Source organism: Sipha flava, unplaced genomic scaffold, assembly GCF_003268045.1.
Source record: "Sipha flava isolate LNK unplaced genomic scaffold, YSA_version1 207_pilon_pilon, whole genome shotgun sequence".
Lineage (NCBI taxonomy): Eukaryota > Metazoa > Arthropoda > Insecta > Hemiptera > Aphididae > Sipha > Sipha flava.
In genome coordinates this window covers 1288101-1310612 of record NW_020272813.1, presented here as the reverse complement: position 1 = coordinate 1310612, position 22512 = coordinate 1288101, and the positions used below count along the sequence as shown (strand labels likewise).

General features: G+C 31.4%; 2 protein-coding genes across 2 annotated transcripts in view; one reads left to right on the top strand and one right to left on the bottom strand.

The window, feature by feature from the left end:
• Positions 1 to 8407, bottom strand: part of LOC112682617 (prominin-1-A) — a 29407-nt gene extending 21000 nt beyond the window's left edge. The window contains exon 1 of the mRNA XM_025553261.1: positions 7207 to 8407. Coding sequence (XP_025409046.1) covers positions 7207 to 8220 — 1014 coding nt within the window. The 5' untranslated portion in view covers positions 8221 to 8407. The remainder of the gene's footprint in view (positions 1 to 7206) is intronic.
• A 5344-nt stretch (positions 8408 to 13751) lies between these two features.
• On the top strand, positions 13752 to 14201 carry LOC112682581 (craniofacial development protein 2-like). Its single transcript, XM_025553214.1, has one exon. The coding sequence runs from the start codon at positions 13752 to 13754 to the stop codon at positions 14199 to 14201; it is 450 nt and encodes a 149-aa protein (XP_025408999.1).
• The last annotated feature ends 8311 nt before the right edge of the window (positions 14202 to 22512 follow it).

Genomic DNA, 22512 nt, shown 5'->3' with positions numbered 1-22512 from the left:
TACGCTTTTAATTTAATTATACAAACACACACATACGCGCCCTCTCGCACGGCCGAGTATAATATTATTAAACTGCTCTAAGACCTATTATCTCTTCGATATTGCCTACGGTAGTTTTTTGATGATGAGAAATATTTAAATGCGTACTTTTTAAAGGATTTTAAAATAAACAATTTAATAAATACGTAATTTAAACATGACGGGGTACGTTTCATTTTTCACCGTTCCAGTTTTGATGACTGTGTTTAATCCAAACTCATAGCTCACATGTTCTTTACCTATGTTTTATAGGTCATCGTTTTGAATAATTAACGTTTTTAATACAGCACTGTTGGTTTATAATGATATTCAGTAGATTGAAGGAATGGCAGTGTACACGCCTTTTTTTTACAATATTTCATTATCCTTTTTCTTGTTTAAAAAGTAAAGACGCAGATACTTTTGAAACATAGATTTAGTTTTGTGATTTGTAACTGTGGTTAAAATAAATTATCGTGATAGTGTGTGTCGGTAATGTTTCGCACAATAAATGTCGAAGATTGGTTCGGTTGTTTATCATACGAAGCGTATCAAATAAATCTATGTCTTTAGTAGAACAAATATTTGCTTCAGAAAAAAGATTGTTTATCCAGAACAATGTATTACTTCTGTCTTTACTATTAGAACAAAAAAAGCTTTCAATATTACTACTCGAGAACGCACATCGGCACTATTCCAAACTTAATAATAATAGTTGTAAGTTATTAGTGTGTCAGGTAACCTAATAAAAATGATTCATCTGAAATAATGACAGGTATAATAATTGACGACCGGCGAGTAGGTGCATTTTCCTTTAGCCTCTGATGTAGAGTATATACTATGTAATTGATTATGACTTCTAAAACACTTGGATGTAATAATGTATTCGATCTGTTTATTTATTATACATTAATAAATCTTAATTAAAGAGGTTAGATCTTTGGAGAATATAACGCGACCGACAATTTAATTTATAATGTGTTTTAGTAATCTATTTAAATGCACAGAAAAGTTTCTGACTCGTATACAACCATAAAAAGATATATTTAATCTTAGACAATATATATTTAAAATGAATATGGTAATTCTACGAAAAAATATTACAAATCGTATATGATGATATAAAATCATGAATAACTGTTATAAACAGTAAAGTTTTTCGATAAATCTATTATTCTTTTGATAACAAATTGAACGTAATTTATTTTACATGCGATTGAATATTGACGCGTGATAATAAGTGAGAAATCACATTGTTTACTGGCTATATTAATTTTCTAATTTAATTATTTTAGAGTAATGTATTGTAAATAATAAAAACGTGTTTCAAATTTTCAAAATAATTTTCACCATATAATTACTCGTAAAATATGATTGTAGTAGTGAATATTTTTAAGTATTACCGGTCGCGCGAGACGTTAGAAACATCTATATCATTTTGTCACATTTTCTTCCAATCGGGGATGGATCGTAATAACACGAAACCGCAGTTCAATATCTGCAATCTCGTGATAGTAGACAAACAAGAGGCGTGAGAAATACGACGTACAACATGTTGTGTACCGGGATTCGGATGACGAGTTATTAGAAAAATGACAAAATAAAAAGTATCAACTGAAAATCAAAAATACACTCGTGTAGTAATTTATATATTAGAACGAACTAGAGTAATATTCTAGTAAATTAATAGGATGTTTCGAGGGTTATTTTTTTCCATCCGTTTTTATTTTTTCGTTTAATTGTCTACAAACTTTTTCCGAGTTGTATGGTAATAGAGATATTTTTTTTATTTTTTTGCTTTTTTGCTTTTTCAAAAGCCGCCACCAATGTCGTCTTGCCTGTGGGTTTATATTATTACGTATATATAAATAAAAAAAAATACTCATTTCCTTTCACATTTTTTTTTTATGCACCGCGTACGTAATAATACGCTATACACAAAATGTGTGTGTGTGTATGTGCGCGTATATATATAACGTACATAATCGTACGAGCATATCAAAATATATCGTATTATAATAATATATACGTGCGCGTGCAGGGTATGGTGTTGCTTTCACGCGGTTAGGTGCGTCACGCGAGTGCATGTTTGATTATTCCGTTCGACCCTCGAAAAGAGGGGTAACTATTATCCCCCGAAGCCCGGGTCCGGCTCCAGACCTTACAGATGGCGATAGTATACTGCGGCCTAAGATCTCGCGCCGACCGTCTCGTAGTCATCGATGTCAGAACATATTTTAAGTAATTTTCACTAGGTGGCTCTTCAATGAAATTGTCTACCATCGTAGTTCACGGACGAAGTGTTAATTAATTAACGAAGTGAAAATCAACACCTGTCACTACGGTCGTTATGAAAATGTGTTGGTTGGTGACATGATCACCCACCACTGGGGGACGCTAGTGCCACGTACTCTGTATGTTAAAATATGCTCTGATTGATGTGCGTACTACCTGTGCGTGCGTAGTCAGACTTCGTGGGTGCGCGAGAACGTTGTACGTGATGGAAAAGCGAACTTATAAGGGACAAATAGCGAAAAAGTAGAACGTGAACCGCTGTAGGTGTTCAGGTTACGCAGACACGCGACCCGCAGACTCCTGCCGCCGAGATACGCCTATACGGCAAAACGGGTGATCGGTCTAGGAGTCTAGGACATCTCGGCGTGCATTCAATTCTTTTAGACTTGTATTTTTTAATTTGATTTTTAAATAAGAACTAACAACTATGCCAAGGCAGCCAACAGACGACTTAATTTACGCTAAGTAATAAATAATAATATTAATAACTTCGTAATATTTTTTCTATATATGCATTATATTTCAGAAAAATACTAAAATATGCATAATAATTTAAAATGTTCTAAATATGCAAAAATATACCAAATTTAATTTCGCATACCAACACATTAGATTAAGATACAATTTTTTGTCTTACCTAGCTACTTTTTAATTTAATATATAAAAATATGCCAATGCATAAAATTCCGGGCCCTAATAATAACCAACCTATTGATGTCTATTATAACCATATAGTACTCACACAATACTTCATACAGAATGTTTTTATGAAAAAAATTAATGTAGTGATAGGTATAGGTACAAAGAAATATTTTAAATTATATTTCACTATCATGAAAAATAACATTTTTAGTGTGATCCCATGATCCCCCCCTCCCTGTAAATATGCCCCAGTATAAAACTGCCTAATATAGAATCTATTATTATATGCCAAATAATGTAAAAAAATGTCCTAATTATCTAGTTATCTAGATTAGTTCATATTTAATGCTCACTTTGTTTAAATGAGTAAAATATTATATTGTACGGCTAAAGGTAACATAAACATTTTACAAATAAAAGAAACAGCAGTTAACTTACTTTTTTCACCATTATCTTCAACAATTATTCGGTCTTTAAATTGAAGCACTGCTTCAACTACTACATCAGGATGAAGGGAAGGCTTTTGTTCTTTCATTTTATAAGTAGTTTATAGATAAAATAATAAAAAAGCACTTTAATAATGAAAATATATTCACAAAAGAGTGAACAACAGAACAGACTGTTAAATAATACCTGATAACAAGTCACAATGTCTTATATTTGTGTACATATTGCGTCAAAAATAGAATGAAATACGCTGTCCCACTTTTGGTAACTTCCTACAATTTTAATTTTTTTTTTGTATCATTTCTAAAATCTATAATTGGATATAATTCTAAATACAAAATAGTAGTGAATATATATATTCGTATGTATGTATATATGTATATATTCGTGCAACAAGGGTGTGGAGCATACTCAAAATCTCGTGCATGAAAGAGATAAACAAAGAAATCCTCCCGCCGCGTCTATATTACACTTACCGTCATCACTAGGAGACTGTCGCGGGCGGCCGTGGTATCGTAATAATGGTATAATCACTATAATATTATAGTAAAAATCTAACTTAAAATATTAAAGAACAAAAAAGCTCAAAAGAAAGAAATTCGTAAAATTTTGATTTTGGGCGGTGCTGGCGAAACGTGCAAATTCTTAGATACGTTATTGCACGGAAACAACGATCGAGCGAATTTCGGTGATAGTCGTGCAAATTCATGCTAATTGCGTGCTAAATAACGGCTGTGAAAAAATATATGAAATTCCATTTTTGCGATTGGGCGGTGCTGGCGAAACGTTTCGCTAGCACCGTCCGTTAATTTTTGCGATTCTGGAGAAATGGATGACATGCAAATTGCGAAATTGGTCATGCAAATTCATGCTAATTACGTGCTTATTATTGATAGTAAAAAAAATCAAATTTTCCTAATGGGTGGTGCTGGCGTAACGCACGTGTCTGAGGGACGAGGGCGAAGCGATGTCGTTGACGCGACGCTGTTCGTGTCCCGCGTGCAACGTAAACGCACGGCGGCGGTGATGCCGAACGAACGAAATACCGCTAGGTGTCCGCGCACTCGAAAAAGGGAATAATTCGTGTTCAATGGACGAATACCACGCATTCACCGAGTCGCTTTCCAAAAACAGACCCGCGGTGGCTTTGCCACCCCCCCCCCCCCCCCCGCCCATTTAAATACGATTTTATTACCTTTTTAACAACTATAACAACTATTATTAATGGTACATGTTTAACAAAACATTCTTATCTGATTTTCCCCAGTGACGTCGATTCAAACAGGGTCGTCCTCACGATAACTGAAACTTTCAACTGTAATCTGTAATTTTCTACTTCGCATTTTATTTGAATTAGTTGTTAACTTACGCTATGTTAATATTAGATTATTATTATTTTTTTTTTTTTTACAGCCGCAAAAATTTACTGATGTCGAACTACGTATTATAATTATCTTTAACATCGTCAGTAAAACTTTTATATTAAAAAAAAAAAAACAAGATTTTCAATTTTTTTTTTTTATTCGATTTTCAACTTAAATGACTTAATGTATAAGTATTGAATATTAATTTAAATAAAATATAGGTCATCGGAAATTATTAAACAAAATTTTACGTAAATACATATATATTGCTGATTTTGACTACAAATACAATTTATGCAATAAAAAGTATAACTATTATTATTGCAAAGTCTTATAATTACATTTATGCATCCAATGACTCAGTTATAAGCTTTTCGTAAATGGAAAAAATTAATATAATAAATCATTTTCTAACATGATGCTGTTATTGGCAAATGTTTTCGATAGTTTATGATGTTATGGCTGATGTAATAATTATTAATATTTAATCATTTATCTCTATATATAGAACCATACTAAGGATTCTTAGGATCTGGGGAAAATTAATTTTGGAGCTTCTCGATCATCACAATAATATACGAGGATGATAAAAATACATACTGATCTTGCAAAATGTTGGTAAATCTAGGTTTTCAAATCAACCTCAACCAATCAAGATCATCTAAATTGATTAAGTTACAATGAATTAAATTTTTAATAACTTCTCAATAATACAACATTACCTATCATTATATACATAACAGTATGCAATAAAAATGGCAAAAAATCCACAACCAGAAAATACATCTAAACAAAATGCCCAGCATTATACGACATATTTTCATATTTCCTGTGCAACATGCAAGACAATATTATACATATAAAGTAATCTTATTGATTTTGACAGGTTAAAACTTGTCAAAAACTTTACGTGAAAAGCTGCGACATTTTTAAAACTTACAATCATTTTCATGTAAAAAACGAAATGCTGAACAGATTCGATTATCACGATACTATTAACGATTTGTACAACCATCAAAACAGGAAGCATTATATTATTAAATTTAGTGTCTAGTATTTTTAATATTTTGTACATAAACGTATTATTTATTCTTTTCCTTTCGAGCTTTAATAATTCAATAAAAAAATATGAAAAACCAAATTAAATTTTCTCACCGATTTAATTTATTCCTACAGAATTTCTTTCTACCGTACTTTTTTAAATATATAAAATAGTACATCCGAGGTTTTACTCATTTTATCGAGCAGAATATACAACGTTCAAAATCATTAATATGTTCGATTGAGCGTTTATCTGCAATAATCGGTTACACGAATACGTTTCCAAACAAAACACTTTTCGAAAACTCAATAAACAATACTCTTCCTTTCCCGTCTCCGTTACATATCATCGTACTACCATTATATATAAGTATATTATAGGCGTGCGCAGACCTGTATTTCAGAAAGTGCCTACAATACTTTTGGGCCCTATCTTAATAAAACTTATTGATATATTTAATTAAATATAATGTTTAAATAAACACAAATTTTTATTTAATACCATGGTATAATAGTCTCAATGAATATGTTTTCCTTGAATCGTATCTACTTTTGTAGACTATTTTAACTGTTATATATACTGTCATAATAAGTAGGGTAGAGGACTTGTAGCATTTACATATTTGTTATGCACAGCATAAAAATAGCAGAGTACAAAACAAATACATTTCATGCTATAACAAAACTAGTTTTGAAATTTTATTTTGCATATAAATGCATATTTTGAGTATATTTTGTTTTTAAGGCATATTTAATATTTTTATACGCTATTTTATTCTTTTTGAGACATGACGTATTTAACTTGAGTTATTTTTCTTCACACAGTCGTGTTTGTTTTAAATAATCAACTGACTAAAAAGGTTTGTATAAAAACGTATTTATTTTAAATTTTTTTTTGTATAAATTGTTCGATCACACGTTTTTCCTAGAAGTGCTTGCGGATCACCGATAAAACAATAATATTAATTTGCTGTAATTAATTTTATTAATACATAGATAATCGTTTCTGATACCACATCATCGTTTCAGTGAGCTGAATGCATATTTAATTAAGAAAAATGTATTTTATTTACTTGGCAATGGCATAAAATATATTGTGTTTTTTAAATACTACTAATTGTATTAATACTTTGAAATTAAATCGCTGAAAAAATGTTTTAAGTGCATATTTTGAGAGGATATTATAAGTGTTTAAATGCATAAGCGCTTGCATATTTTTTGATTTTTTAGAGCTACAAGTTCTCTGCCCTAATAATAAGTTTTTGCGCGAAAATTAAGAAAATTAAGTTTGTTATTTTCTATTAGGAAATATAATTTATTTTTTACCAAATATTAAAGAATAAAATACGCAAAATACGCACGCCTATGAGGTATTTATTAATATAAATGTGATATTTACTTTCTTGGCTATTGCATCCCATTCGTACGGGTTACTGATGAGATCAATGACAAGTTCCGCTGGCATACTGTGCCACATAACCGCAGCCTCGGCAATGCCAATGAACCGCAGTCCAGCGTCGCTAACCACGAGCCCGAAGCCGAATGGACCCATAGAAGTAATACTGAAGTCGGGACGAGATGTCTGTTGGTCCAGTTTCACGTTCTCATCATACTTAGCACTGGGAAACCGGACTTGTTTAAGGGCTATCGGTCCTTTAATGACGAGATCCGAGGAATTACGTGAGCTGGGTGGTGAGGAGGATTGCAATGAAGGCAGTAAGGAGGATATCTGTACAAATTGTGTTGAGATTTGAGAAAATGTGGATTGTGAAAAAGATTCCGATGCGAGTCGTGAGGAAGGGTGGTGAGTTGTTGACCGTAAAGGAGACTTCGGGGAAGGATATAAATTGCGTTGCAAGGTAGTATAATGCGGAGTGGATTGCGAAGATGGCATTAAAGTAGATTTCCAGGAAAGTGTTGAAGTAGGTTGCGAGGAAAGTAACTGCAAAGTGGATGGCAAAGAAGACTGTAAAGTGGATCGCAAAGAAGGTTTCGAAGTAGATTGCGAATAAAGTTCTACGGCAGGTTCGGAGGAGAGTTTTGTAGAGATATTTAAGAAAGATTGCAAAGTGGGTCGTGGGGATGGTTGCAAGACGAACGGAAGGAAAGATTTCGAGGGCGATCGGGAGAAATTTTGTGATGATGACCGTTGCACATTAGTTCGACTAGCGTACATGAAGCTCATCCACGGTTTGCGGACGGTGATAAACTCGGTGAAGCTAGCCGACGGCCCGTCCGCGTTCGACGGTCGGGACGACGACTCGGTGTTTGACGACGGATCTTTGGTTGCGGTAGCTCGCGAATCGCACAGATGCGTCACGTTCACGGTTACCGACGCGCCGGCGACCGTCATCAGCAGCAAACACGACGCCGCCGCGTAGGACAACGGCTTCAGCTGTTTCATATCGCCCATCCGTGTACGTGTATCAAAAATTCGACAACGGAGAAAACAAAACAAAAAAAAAAAAAATGAATAAACGAACGCGGAGACGACGATCACGCGCGCGCGTACAGATTTATTGTCTTGAATATATTTTAATATTGTAATAGTTACGACGCGGCATGGGAGAAAATACACACGCGAGCGGTCTGCCGCGACCGGAAACACGACTGCCGGCTGCCGTTGCACGCGGAGGGGATTATTACGTCGCGTCCGAGTTTTTAAAAGGTTTCCCGTGTACGCGGCGTCGGCGGATCAACGGACCGCGAAACTACCGAAAACCCTGCACTGTTTTTGAGGGGAGGTAATGTGTTACGGATCCCATCGCCTCACCCTAGAGCTTTTCATTTTTTTATTACAAGTATTTTTCAATATTATGATGGTTTTTCTATTTTTTTTTTTTTTTTTTTTTGAACGTTTAAATTTCTTAAAAATGTGACAGAAGTATCTATATTCTATCCTTTGTTTATTTATCTTGATCAAATTACGTTTACTGAAACGTATGTACATTTTATTGGTAGGGGTAAATATCCTCCCTCCACTTTAATAATAAGGTGAATACGCCACTGCCTATGACACATAGTTGCCGATCTATAAACCCAGAACATACGATACGTATCGATCGTTTTTCAAGCCTTGTTTTATCACGTTCGAATTCAAATACCGATCCAGCGGACCAGCTACCTCGTGAGCGTAAAACTTGTGCATGCGCCCCGAACGACGATAGTAATTTAATTTACCTGCAACGTTCGAGGGGTTTCGAAAATGACGGCTCGCGTCAAGTCGTTGAAACGACGTGATTAGGATCCGTGTGCGCGGGATGGGCGTGTACGATAAATACAAGTCGATCGCGTTAAAATACTAGTTCTCTTACGGTTTTATAGCTCCGGAGTCATACTGTATAGTCGTACAAATCATTGATGAATCTAGGATTTCATCGCAGAATGTGCCTTTACTTCAAAGAGGCCCTCTGTAATTCAAAATACAGATCAGTTATCATATGTTTAATAGATGTTTCCTATTTTAAATAACAATATTAATAATATTAAAAAATAATCAGGTAATGTTTATTGACAATACATAAAAATGTTTTAAAATGTATAGATTATTTAATATTTAGACTCAAAACCGTTATAACTTAAATGATTCAGTACGGTTTTGTCCATCATCGCGGGAGCACGTGCTTTATCGCGCTCCGTAGTCCGTATTGGCAACGTCTAATGACCGTAGTCCATTATTACGCAACACATATTTAATGGGTGTGTAACGGACCGAATCGTTTCACATATATTAGTATGGCATTGCTTCAATCATCACCGGCAACGAATTTTAAACGATACTTGTCTTCGCACTCCAGCTCTCCCAAGTATGAAAAAAAAAACCAAATCTTTTACCCCGCCAAATCGATTCGCTGTTTTGTCAACGGCCAATGATGAGCTGGTATCGGACGTATTTACGTCTAACTCCAATGCTACAGAGCGCGAGCAACTACCACCAAGTCAAAACGTACTGAAGTCCATTCATATGCCGGCGATTTACGTAAAGAACATCAGAAACTTTTCTGAGTTTCATAAAAAATGAATACACCTCACGGGTATTAATGATTTTTCTTGTAAATCCACACCATCTTATTTAATAATTAGGGCCAACAGTCACCCTGCCTTCGCCACCATTTCGAAGTATCTAATAAGCACTAGCGCGGAATTTCATACCTTCCGTCCCTATTACATGCGCCACTTTAAGGTTGTAATTCGCAATTTACATCATACCACTATTCTATCCGATATCTCCGATGCCCTGGCGGAGCATGGTACGCGTAGTGAATATAAGAAAGAATCAACGTCCATTACCTCTTTTCCACGTCGAATTGGCACTTAAGAATAATAATCACAATATCTTCAACATATCAACATTGCTCCATTCCATTGTAGTCATCAAAAAACCACACTCTAAAATTAATGACCCATCTCAGTTTTTTAAATGTCAAGCATATGGTCATACCCGCAATTACTGTTGTCACTCCCCTAGATGCGTCAAATGTGATGAGGACCATCTCACAGCGAACTGTAGTAAAGACCGGTCACTCCCGGTTAAATGCGCTCTGTGTTCTAGTGATCACACAGCCTCATACAAAGGATTCCCAATTCGCAAGAAATTGGTACTATCAAATAAAAAAAAAAAACAAAAATGCCAAATACTCAAAGGCAAGAAGCTCGTACTCGTCATCATGGCAACAACACCAAAGTGGGTCCAACGTATGCCAACATATATTCAGAGCAACCAACACACACTATTTATGATACTATATCTACATTTCTGATTGAAATAAAAATCTTATTAAACCCTCTACTTTCCCTTCTCACCATCCTAATAAACAAACTCACAACGAATTCCCCATAAGTTATCACAACCAATTACCAACAATTGCATTCAACCTATTTATGCAATCTATACGCCCTTATCTTTATATTAACCTTATTAATATTATTATATTTTTGGTTTTTTTTTTCTATTCTGTATACCTACTCAATATTATGATACAATATCTTATTGTTAATCTAATTTAATTACGTTGTATATAATATAATTGTTGAGCTGTAATAGTTAATACTAAAAGCTAAAAGCTAAAAAAAAAAAACTTAAATGATTATTATAAGCTCTACATAGGTTTACACGAGTCGCAGGGTGTGTCCTGGCACACCCGGCATACCCTGTAGATTCTCCTATGGTACAAATCCTTAGTGACGGTGGACAACAAATCATAACGGATTTCCAACACAGCATCCACCCTCGCCTTCCACCGCAGGATCCGAAAAGTACGCCATCTTGAGCCCCATATCGTTCTGCACGCTCCGGCGCACGGATATATTATTCGTATGTTATGCAAATACAACACTAGAATATACATATTATCGTTGTGCATACCAGCCGAATAATATAGCGTTAATAAAAAATACTTGAAAATGTCCATGATAATAACATGGTATGACTGCTCTTACCAAAATAACGCTCACCACCATGACGTGATAAATTTTCATTTGCACTAAGTGTAGCATACACCTAAAATATAGACGGTTATACATGATACCTTAGCTGTTTACAATATAATAAGAATAATAATATAACAATAATGGGATAAACTGTAATTAAAATGATAAAAATACAAACAAAACCCCATTTTAACGAGAATAGTAAGTATAGCGCAGGGAGTTCCTATTACCATTATTATGCAATAGGGTTGGTAGTATCGTCTTTCACCCGTTATCTAGGAGCAAGAGTCTCGGAGTTGGTTTCAGGTTTGAGGTCTAAAATTATCCACATACACATTCTGTTGAACTTTCAAAAGAAAACATTAATTAGACAAATGATATAATCTTGATTTCGTAGATCCATACTTTAAATTAAAATGTAGAATATGAGATATAGAGTTAAAATAAATAAATTTAAAAAAAAAATGGCACAATATTAATTTGTTAAGTACACAAACTAACTTACGTCACGAACAGTGGCGTAGTGATGATTTTATTTTGGAGCAATTGATCCTTCTAAATATTTGGTAGGTGGGTAGTCCCCCTGCCAAAAAATACTTAAAAATAATATAGATACATCATAACATCATATTAAATGTTTTAAGTGATTGTAAATATTTGGCGCAAAGATGTACTGTTTATGATCCGTTACACTAGAAACAATTGGTGCTAATTAATTGCAATACCAATGATAACAACATTATTCAAAATTCACATACACTGCATAGATAACACGCACGATCCGATTTCCGCATTTCCCCTCGAGAAGCCGCAAAAGTATCAGCGTGCGTGAATGCGACATCAAATAATAACAACTGAGAAATGTATATATTTATTCAAATAAGGTATTAATATTTTATAGTGACATGATTAGTAGTTTTTTTGCTCATTTCAGGCAACATATATTTAAAAACTTAAAACAAACATGTAATTTATACAACGAACTAGAATGGTTTAAAATAAATAAATAGCAAATAATATAAAAATGTAAAATATGAATAATTATAACACACTAATTAAATGATATATGATAGTGTATATTGGTTATATATTTCTTTTGGCCCAAATTTGAGCCGTATTTATCACATTTTGGTTGCTTACCGAAAGATAGGCGTACAAGTAGGTGTGACATTGTCTATTTTTGTCCACATTCATATTTTATATTTTGTTCTCTATATCCCCATGTTCTTATATTTTTTATTGACGTATTCAGCGTCTTTCATACCGGTTAGTCTAAGTTGTAGACAGAAAGTAACTTTTCCGAAGTTTCCATCTCATCTAACTTACTTTGTAAGAGTTTGTCTGGTAACTCTTTAATCATCTTCAAGAAAGACTTCCTTGACTTTAAACGAAAAGTAGGAGCATTTTGGCTGTACATGATATGTAATATTATCTTTAATTAACAATAATTTTTATTGTATAAATAATAACTAATAAATTTATAATGGTCACATTATATTGTATACCATGGCACTTCGTTCAAAAAGTATATTTTAAAAAACCTAATTTTTAAGAAAAGGAACACGAACGTAATAAGAGAATAATGTTCTGAAGAAATAAATTTTTCATTCAATTTATATATTTCCAATGCATTACATCAAAAAATGTTGATGGGGCAAAAGGTAAACGGTTATAGAGTTTTAAGAAATTCATGTATAACCTAACCTAACCAGCAAAAAATAGCCTTATGATCTAAAAAAAAAACACTTCTGCTGACTCTGAGTATATAAAAAACGTAAAGTAACATTAACAAAAAACTATTTGTTTCACCGTTGGAAACACTCTTTCACATCGTTTTTTATTTATCAAATTTGACATAATTTTATATAAATTATTTTAAATTTCCTGCAAATACATTTTAGAATAATTAATTCATAAATAAAAAATATATATTTAAATATACCATTTATAAAACATATTTTTGATTATCTTCCATAATACATCCATTACATCTTTCCAATCATTTATTTTTAGAGATCTGGTACTATTATAAAGTAGTACTAAATTCTTTTGAACAAAAAAAGAATATGATACTTGTTTTTTTTAAATATTTTACTTTATTAAGTCGAAAAGCTTCTTGCATACTGTAGTCAACGAATGTCCATGGTTGGTCATTGTTCTGTAAATTAAATATTAAGAGCTTTGAGATATTTATTTTTGATGTCGTAAATGGATTTGGAGTATTGCTTCTATTTGTTATTAAATTTCCGATACTAAGGAATTACACCTGTTGGTCGGGGTTAAAATAGACCATCAGTTGTTCCTGCCTGTCGTAAAAAGTGACTGAAATGGACTTGTAGCAGGACAGCAGCTACTACAATATTGAGTGTAAGTGCAGGTAACCTACAATGATAGAAACAGCTACACACCAAACAGCAGCCAGCAGATACGAAAACTGTATAACTGGTGGCTGTACTGCTATACAGAAGGCAAGGGGGGACCACCGTATAAATCATCCCAAGAAATAGCAATAACATGACATTTTCTAAAGTGAAATATTCCTGCGGTAAAATAGTCTCCCAATCAGATCTCTGGGTGGAGACTACTGGAGAAAAAGAAAATATTAAGAATTGGAAAAGAATAGCTACTTGGAATGTTAGAACCATGTTGCAATGCGGGATACTAGAAAACTTGAAAATAAAAATGGCAAGAATGAAGATTGATATCCTTGGCCTGTCAGAAATGAGATGGTCAAGAGCTGGAGATCTATGGAGTGGGAAATACAGGTTGATACATACAGGAACTACAAAAAATAACCCAGGAATTAGAGGGGTAAGCATAATAATGAGTAAGGCTATTGGAAATAAAGTTAAAGGATATGTACAGTACAATGAAAGAATAATATTGGTTAAAATCGAAGCGAAACCTAATGATACAATCATAGTTCAATCATTGATACAATCAAGTCTACATGCCTACTTCTAATAGCAGTGAGAAAGAAATAAAAGAAGTCTATGAAGGAATAGAAAAAATCATTGAAAAAGTTAAAGGAGATGTTAAAGAATCTTATCATTATGGACGATTGGAACGCTGTAGTAGGAAAAGAAAGCCTAGAAAACATAATAGGAAATTATGGTCTAGGAAACCGAAATGAAAGAGGAGAAAGATTAATAAATTTCTATTCAAAACACAAGTTATTAATAACAAATACCTACTACAATCACCGTCCAAGAAGAAGGTATACATGGAAAATGCCGAGAGACATAGGTAGGTATCAAATAGATTATATTATAGTCAAAAAGAGATTTAGAAACCAAGTAAAAGACTGCAGGAGCTAACCAGGAGTAGACATAGATAATGACCATAACCTATTAATGATGAAAAGTAACCTAAAATTCAAGAACATAGCATCAATGAGAAACAATGATCGATGGAATATAAATAAATTAAAAGAAGAAAAGGCAAATGAAAAGTTTAAAGAACTTACAAACAATATAAATATAAATGAGAGAACCGATATAACCAATAGGTGGGGTATTATAAAGAACACAGTGACAGAAGCAGCATCAAAGACTCTAAAAGAAAATAAAACAACAGTACCTAGGAATGAATGGATTACAACAGAGATAGCAAGAATATATGATAGAAGAAAGAAGAAAGCTTAAGAATGAAACTACTCTTGAAAGTCAGCCGAAATGCAGAGAACTAAGAAATCTTGTAATACGAAAGTCAAAAGAAGCAAAGGAAACTTTTTTAGAGGAAAAATGCAAAGAATTAAAGGTACAAATGAGGAATGGTAGCAGAGATGCAGCGTATAAATCAGTTAAAAATTTCTTTAACGATTATAAAACCAAAAAAGGGGGAAATAGAGGATAACAATGGATTAATTATTTATGAGAACATACATAAAGGGAACATATGGAAGAAGTATCTAGAACAGCTATATGAGGAGTCAGAACTCATGGGACAAGAAATAGAGGATGAAGAAGTAATGGATAATAGCTCAAATTATAGTGTACTGAGAGAAGAATTTGATAAAACACTTAAAGATCTAAAAAAGAAGAAGGCTGCAGAAATTTACGAAATCCAAGCAGAACTTTGGAAAGAATCTGGTGAAAAAAATGCGCAGTGAGCTTTTTAAATTCATAAAGGAGATATTGAATACAGGAGAACTTCCTCTAGACTTTACTAAGTATAAAATTATTCTTATATTATACTTATTATAATAAAATATTAGCATACGCATCAGAATAAATCTTCTGAAGACATATGTATGGAGTATAACGCTTTATGGCAGCGAAACTTAGACGATTGCCAAAAAATAACGGAGAAAAATAGAAGTTTTCGAGATGTGGTGTTTCAGAAGAATGCTCAAAATAAGTTGGACAGACATGATAACAAACGAGGAAGTATTAGAAAGAATGTCCGAGTGAAGAACTCTATGGAGTAGTATAAAAAAAAGAAGAAATGAATGGATTGGATATGTTTTGAGACATGATGGGTTGCTAGGATTAATTATAGAAGGCTGTGTGGAAGGAAAAAATGCTAGGGGAAGACCACAAATGGAATATATGCAACATATAATAGAGGACCAAGACTTCTTATGAAGAGACAAAGCGGAAGGCAAGTAATAAGGAAGAGTGGAGAATTGTTACAAACCAATCTCAGGATTGAATACTGAAGAAGACTGAAGAATATTGCTTAATTATCGCTTATTGTAATTGGGCTAATTATAGCTTTGGAAAATTGTATAGATTTACATTTCATAAATATATGATCAATTCAAGTATTTGATGCATATCTAATCATTTTGTTAATCATTTTCAAATAGCCATATTCAGCCATCAATGTAAGGTATTTGTTTTGAATTGTCGTATCTTTTAACAAATCTTTATTTATATCTCCTATTAACTGAATTACCCGTCGTTGCCGGGTTTAAGTATATAAATGTATGTAACCTGCCAAGATTAAATTTTGTTAAATCTATTGAAATTTAAATTAATTAAGATTTTTGAAATAATATTTTATACATATTAATTTACGAGTAGTTTTTAAGATAATGATTATTATCATAACCTATTCGATAAGTTATAGCTTTTGGCAGCAGAAGCTTTGTTCACGATAAATTTTAGCACTAAAGGTTCAAAATAAATTAAATAAAATTAAATAAAATTAGATTTTCCAGTTCATCGATAAAAGATTCTATATTATTTTTTGGAGATCTATATATTGTATAAATTAAAAATGTAGAATTCCATTTTGTTATAAAGATTTCTATAGCAGTATATGTTTGAACGAGGTTATCAATACTGGAAATTAAGGCTATTAAGTTATTAATAAATACCTTAACACCATTATTTTGGTTTTCATTAAGATTAGAAAAATAGAGAGAGTAGTTCGGAATTTGGAAAGTATTTGCATCCATATTTTCATTGCCGAGCCACACTTCATATAAAATTATAACATCAAAAACCACCGGAATACTATCCTAAAGTTAAACATAATTCATCAAAATTCTTTCTTACACAACAAATACTTATTGCAATAATATTAATTGCATTGATAGTGTGTAAAGAAAATTTTATTAGTTCTATAGAATATATATTTGTTTTAGTTTCATTGAAATTTTGTAAAATTAAATTGCCACAATAATTATTAAGAGAGTCAATTTAAAAAGGTATAATAATGTGAAAAGATATCGACATATTTGTTATGTCATATTTGTTAAATAAATCATTTTGATAACAGGTGGCACATGGAATCGAGGTATTATTAATTTATTATCATTACTGATTAGAATGTTATTAGACTTAATTGATGCTATGATGTAACATAAATTATGGCTTGATACTAAAAAAAAAAATCAGATGAATTTGCTTTAATTAACAAAAAATTGTATGCAAAAAAAAATAGGATTTTTAAAAATGGTGTAATAATTAATTTGTATAATATAAATTAAATAAAAAAAAAAAAATAAGCGAAAATTTTATGTATAAATAATAAGAAACTTTAATGAGTACTAATATAAATTTGATAAGTTTAAAGGATTACAATTTACTTTTAAGTTTGATAAAATTTGTTCGTTTCCTACGTAAATAATTTTTGAAGGCTCATTTTGTCTTAGAAATATGTTGTCATTTGATGTTCAAACAAATTTGTGAATTTTTTATAAAAATCACGTGCCAGTTTAAATAAATTGTTCCCGTTTGAAATTAAGTTTTCACGGATATAAATAGGTAAATCATCATTTCTATTTAATTGTTAAGTAGAAAAATTTCTCATGACTTTTCGAGATTGTATAAAGTCAATTTTTTCTTTGTGTTGAATAAATTTAACAATTATTCTTCTTGGGAATTTCGTATGATTTATTGAGCCAACACGATAACAATCATTTATAAAAATTTTATTAAGCTTAATATTTAGTCTTGTAGCGATTTTTAGCATGAGTTCAGGAATATTTTCATTTTTTTCTTCGGGTTTGCCATCTATTATTATTTCATTAGAGATTGATGCTTTTTCGAGTATTTTGAGTTTATTTTTTAGTAGACTTACTTCCTTTTTAAGTTTAGAATTTTCTATGATGATTTCATCTATATTATCCAATTTGTTGTTAATTGATATGAGATTGTTATTAACGGTTTCTTTATATTCAAAAAAATTTTCTTTAAGTTCAATAATGAGATTTTTGATATAATATAAATTAAGTATATTTTCACTATCACTATTATCAAAACACTTTATGCAATACCAAGGTGTGTTTAGTTTGGTAAGCTTGTCAAATTCATCTTTGGAGATTTTTGCACATTTAACGTGTCTAACTTTTAGGCAGTTAGAACATGATATTGATGGGGGTGATAAAATTTTAGCAGAGCACTCTACACAGGTAGACATTGAAAATATTAAATTTGTATACACTAGAAGATTACGCAACGTACGAGAGCGATACAAAAACAACCGCACTGAACAACATTCAAATAAGAACTGATTCTAACTGAATTGAGAAATTTAAATTAATTTAACCAAATTATAAATTTAATTTATTTAGTGTATTACTAATATTTACTAACAAGTAATGATATCATAAAAAATATGACTTTCAACTTTAAGTTTTATTAGGTACCTATGTACTTTTAAACGATGAGATCAATATTTAAATAAAATGATAAAATATTAAAATAAAGAATCAATAAAAACACTTAAAAAATTTGTAATTATTAATATTTATTTTATAAAGTATTACTTACATCAGCTAAATCAACACTTTTGTAACTTTCATTGTGTTTACGTTTAAACCGGGTATAAGTTGAATGATGCTCTTTATCTAAATTTTAACGCAAATTGGATGTTGTAAAATCTAGAGAATTAAATCCATCTCTCGAAATTTTTTTATCACACAATGTGCACTGAGCTTTCGTTATGTCATCCACACATTTTGAAAAAAAAAATTCCAGGCGGCAGAAGGCACCATTATTCATAATTGTTATAAAATAAATAATAATAAATGACAAAAATTAAATTAGTAATAATTATACATTTAAAAATTCATTTTAAAATTAATTAATTAATAAATATTAACTATTGATTATTATCTTTATCAATTAGTATTACCATTCAATAAAATCATAAACCGCGGTAAGTAGGACAAAGAATTAAATTATATATATATTCTATTATATATATATATATAACTACCTCATGGCTAGAAAAGACCCTCTCATGTGTGAATCATATAGTGTGGAGTTCACTGTTAAACACTTACTCACTGATTGTTTCAAATATGCAAAATCAAGAATCTAACATCACATACCACATAAATTAAGTGAAGCTCTACAACCCAATCTCCAATCAAATATTAACATAATCAAGTTCTTAAAGGAAATCAAATTATACAACCAAATTTAAGTCTTAATTCAAATTTTAAACTTAAAAAAAAAAGAAAAATGTAATTCAATAACTAATAGCCTAATAATTGTTTAATAGCCGATGTTTTTATGTTCAATACAAAAAAAAATAAAATTTATTTATTTATAATGAAACTGAATATAAATTATGATAGCATCATATTTACTATGTTTACCAATATAACATAATATATCTAAAAATAGCATAATCGGTATAACCACCACCATTACACGCAAATTTATATTGGACTGTATTATATCGGTTTCAAGAAAAAACCGATACCCGAATAAACCGATAGTATCAATATCAGCCGATATTAATATCGCGGGTATCGGTATCGGCCCAGCTCTAATAATATTTAAAATAGTTCAAAAATAATCACCAATCGTAGACATTTAGAGTGTATCGACATTCTCACACTTTAATATTGATGCGAATATACTGCACGAAAATATTTTATAAAAAGCGAAATCCCAACTAGAATACACAACAGATTAATTTAACTGCGAGTTTTGAAATAAACGCGAACAAAAAAGTTTAAAACAATCACAAATCGCAAGGCTTCGTCATCGCATGGAGAAAAAAAAATTAATTTAATTTATTTGAACACTGTGCGTTCCATTCAAAGTTAGGTATACGGTTTTTAAATATGTTTTTAAAACTGTATTCGGTTTGCCAGCTTAAACGTATATTAAGGTTGTAATAATAGTATTCATAACTAATATACGCAAACTGATTAAAGTACTTCGTGAAGTACGATGAATAAACCGAATGTATCTTTTTACTTAATACGATTCTCCAGAGATACGCATTTCCAATGAAATGTATCGCAACGGGTTTGAAAGAGAAGTTTATGAAATAAAGTAACCACGCATGAAGAAATTTAATAACAGTATTTTGCCTTTTCACTATCCTGTACTTATGAATTGTAAATGGTATACGCTACATTACTTAATATTAGATTAGTAAGTTCAAAACTTTTAGAGACCAATATTGTTTTTATTCGTTTTACGAAATATTTAAATCATAATCGAACTTTGTATGCGATATATTATGAAATGCAATGCACGAATATAAAAAATTATAACTATTTCGGTTTCAGCGAAATAGTTATAGTAAAATAAAACAATAGTAATAAAACAATTTATTTCTTGAGAATCCAGTCAACAAGAAGTTAGTCATTGCACAACAGTTACAGTGAACGTATTGTACAACGGAAGTTTCCGTTATATGTAAATATGCGTTCAATGCACGGAGACCAATTGGTCGTTCATTGTCGAAGAAATGAGCTAAATTACGAGTGCTGCACCGAATCAATATATAAAATAAATGATAAATTGTGCGTGTTTATACATAACGATAAATAGTATCACACACGTTTTTATTGAATATCAATTTCAGATCAATCATACAATTATATGCTATTTATTATGACACTTTAATCGAAAAAGTACAGCGCAGTTAATAACAATTTTCATTGCCCGAACACCGAGTAATTTAATACCATATTCATCCGACTAATTTATGACAAAATAGTATATGAAACATAGTCTGAAATGCAGAAAACGGGATTAAGATTTTAATTTTTTATTTATTTATTTAATTGAATTTATAATTCACATTAAAATCTAGTGTCCGGAAATTAAATTCTTTGCAAAACATTTTTGGAAAACTTTACCAAACGGTGCGCCTAGATCAAACAATAATTTATCATGATAAGTTTTCAAGGCGCATGCCGAGCAACTCGGTGATCGGAGCCGATGGTGCCAGTGCCCATGGCCTTAACGTATCGATACACGACTCCAGATGCAAGACGGTTAAAAGTTTCTGAAACTATTGAATCGATGGGATTCTTGCGGTTTTTTTTCGCTCCCGGTGTCAATCGACAATACCGCATTGGCGTTTGTCGATATTATTTTTAAACTCATTGCGATTAAAATCGAAAAACTTTAACCAAACATAATATTTTCTCTAAGCGCATACGTAATAGTGTATAATAGAACAAAGTGTATTGTAACGCTTTAATTGCAAATAATAATCACGGACGTTTGGTATTCGCTCGCACTTGTCCGGTTTTCGATTATAATTGAATTACAGGTTTTACCGGCCACCAATCGATTGTATACGTTTTTGTTGGGTTAGAGAAAACTTTCGTACTTAATATCAAAACAGAGATCATATAATGATTTCGCCATGTCCGATATGATTTAAGCAAAAAGTTTCGTATCATTATTGATTATGATACTAAGATCTAAAAAGATCTTAATGGTTTCCTACTACTAGTTTCTACGACTTCCTCTTGTCTCTACGAGATATATTATGTAATATAAATATATTATAATACATCGTTACGCACTAAATTATAAGATATGATCCGTACAAAGCCGTATGTCGATAACGGACCGTTTCTGTACCCGTCTTTACATTTGTGTTTACTTCGAATAGAGTTAAATTTAACGATGGCTAGTAAATAATAATTTCAAAATTCTTATCCTATCTCATTTCATTATAAAACGAATAGGGAATGAATTCTGGTTTCTCTAAACCGTATCTGATTTTCAAAATAAAATTTCATTAAAATTTCAATGTTTAAACATTTAATGTTTTTTTCCCATCATAATTATAAGAACACGGGTCAAAATATAATCTCACGTCAAAATAGCTTTTAATGACTAATTATTTAATTAAATGAATTATTTCAATGCAAATGTAATAATAAAGAAAGAAACAACTTAAGTTGATTAAATTAATGTAATGATTCAGTTAAGTTCAAAGAAACACGATTCCCTTCGCACTCAAAATAGATGTTATCATGATCTCTTACGATGCAGTATATTCAAACACTTGAATGCCTACACTAATCCCAAGGCAGAAGAAAATATATTGGTTTGGTAGGATACGAAATTACATCCTCTAGGAGAAACCGCTTTTATATTTTGGTTCAAACGCCCCAGTTCTATTCCACAACTGTAACTTATATTATGAACTAGACGCTGGGTGTCATGGCATATTTATTTTAAGGATACCGTCCTATTATAATAAAAACGTACGTAATTAAATATATTTGATCGAATAACTTCTAAAAATATTATGACACATAAAATTATTATTGTTTTTAATAATTTTTATTATTTATTTAAGTACAAATAAAATAAAAAAAAACTATGTTTATAAGTGAATTATTGACAACATTCTACGCAGAAAGAGAATTTTCAAAAATAGTCCACCCACATACTGTAATATTAACACGAAAAATACTTTAAATTTGAAAGAATTATTCTTTGTTAAAACAACTGTCTGATTATATTTTGAAACTTAAAGACATTTCGTAAGGAAACTTTAGAGCTTTTTTTATTATTAGAGTTTCGATAAATGTTTTCCGAAAAAAAACTAT

Bases quoted from the DNA above. Each gene is read 5' to 3' on its own strand.
- LOC112682581 (XM_025553214.1), top strand. From the start codon at position 13,752: ATGACATTTTCTAAAGTGAAATATTCCTGCGGTAAAATAGTCTCCCAA.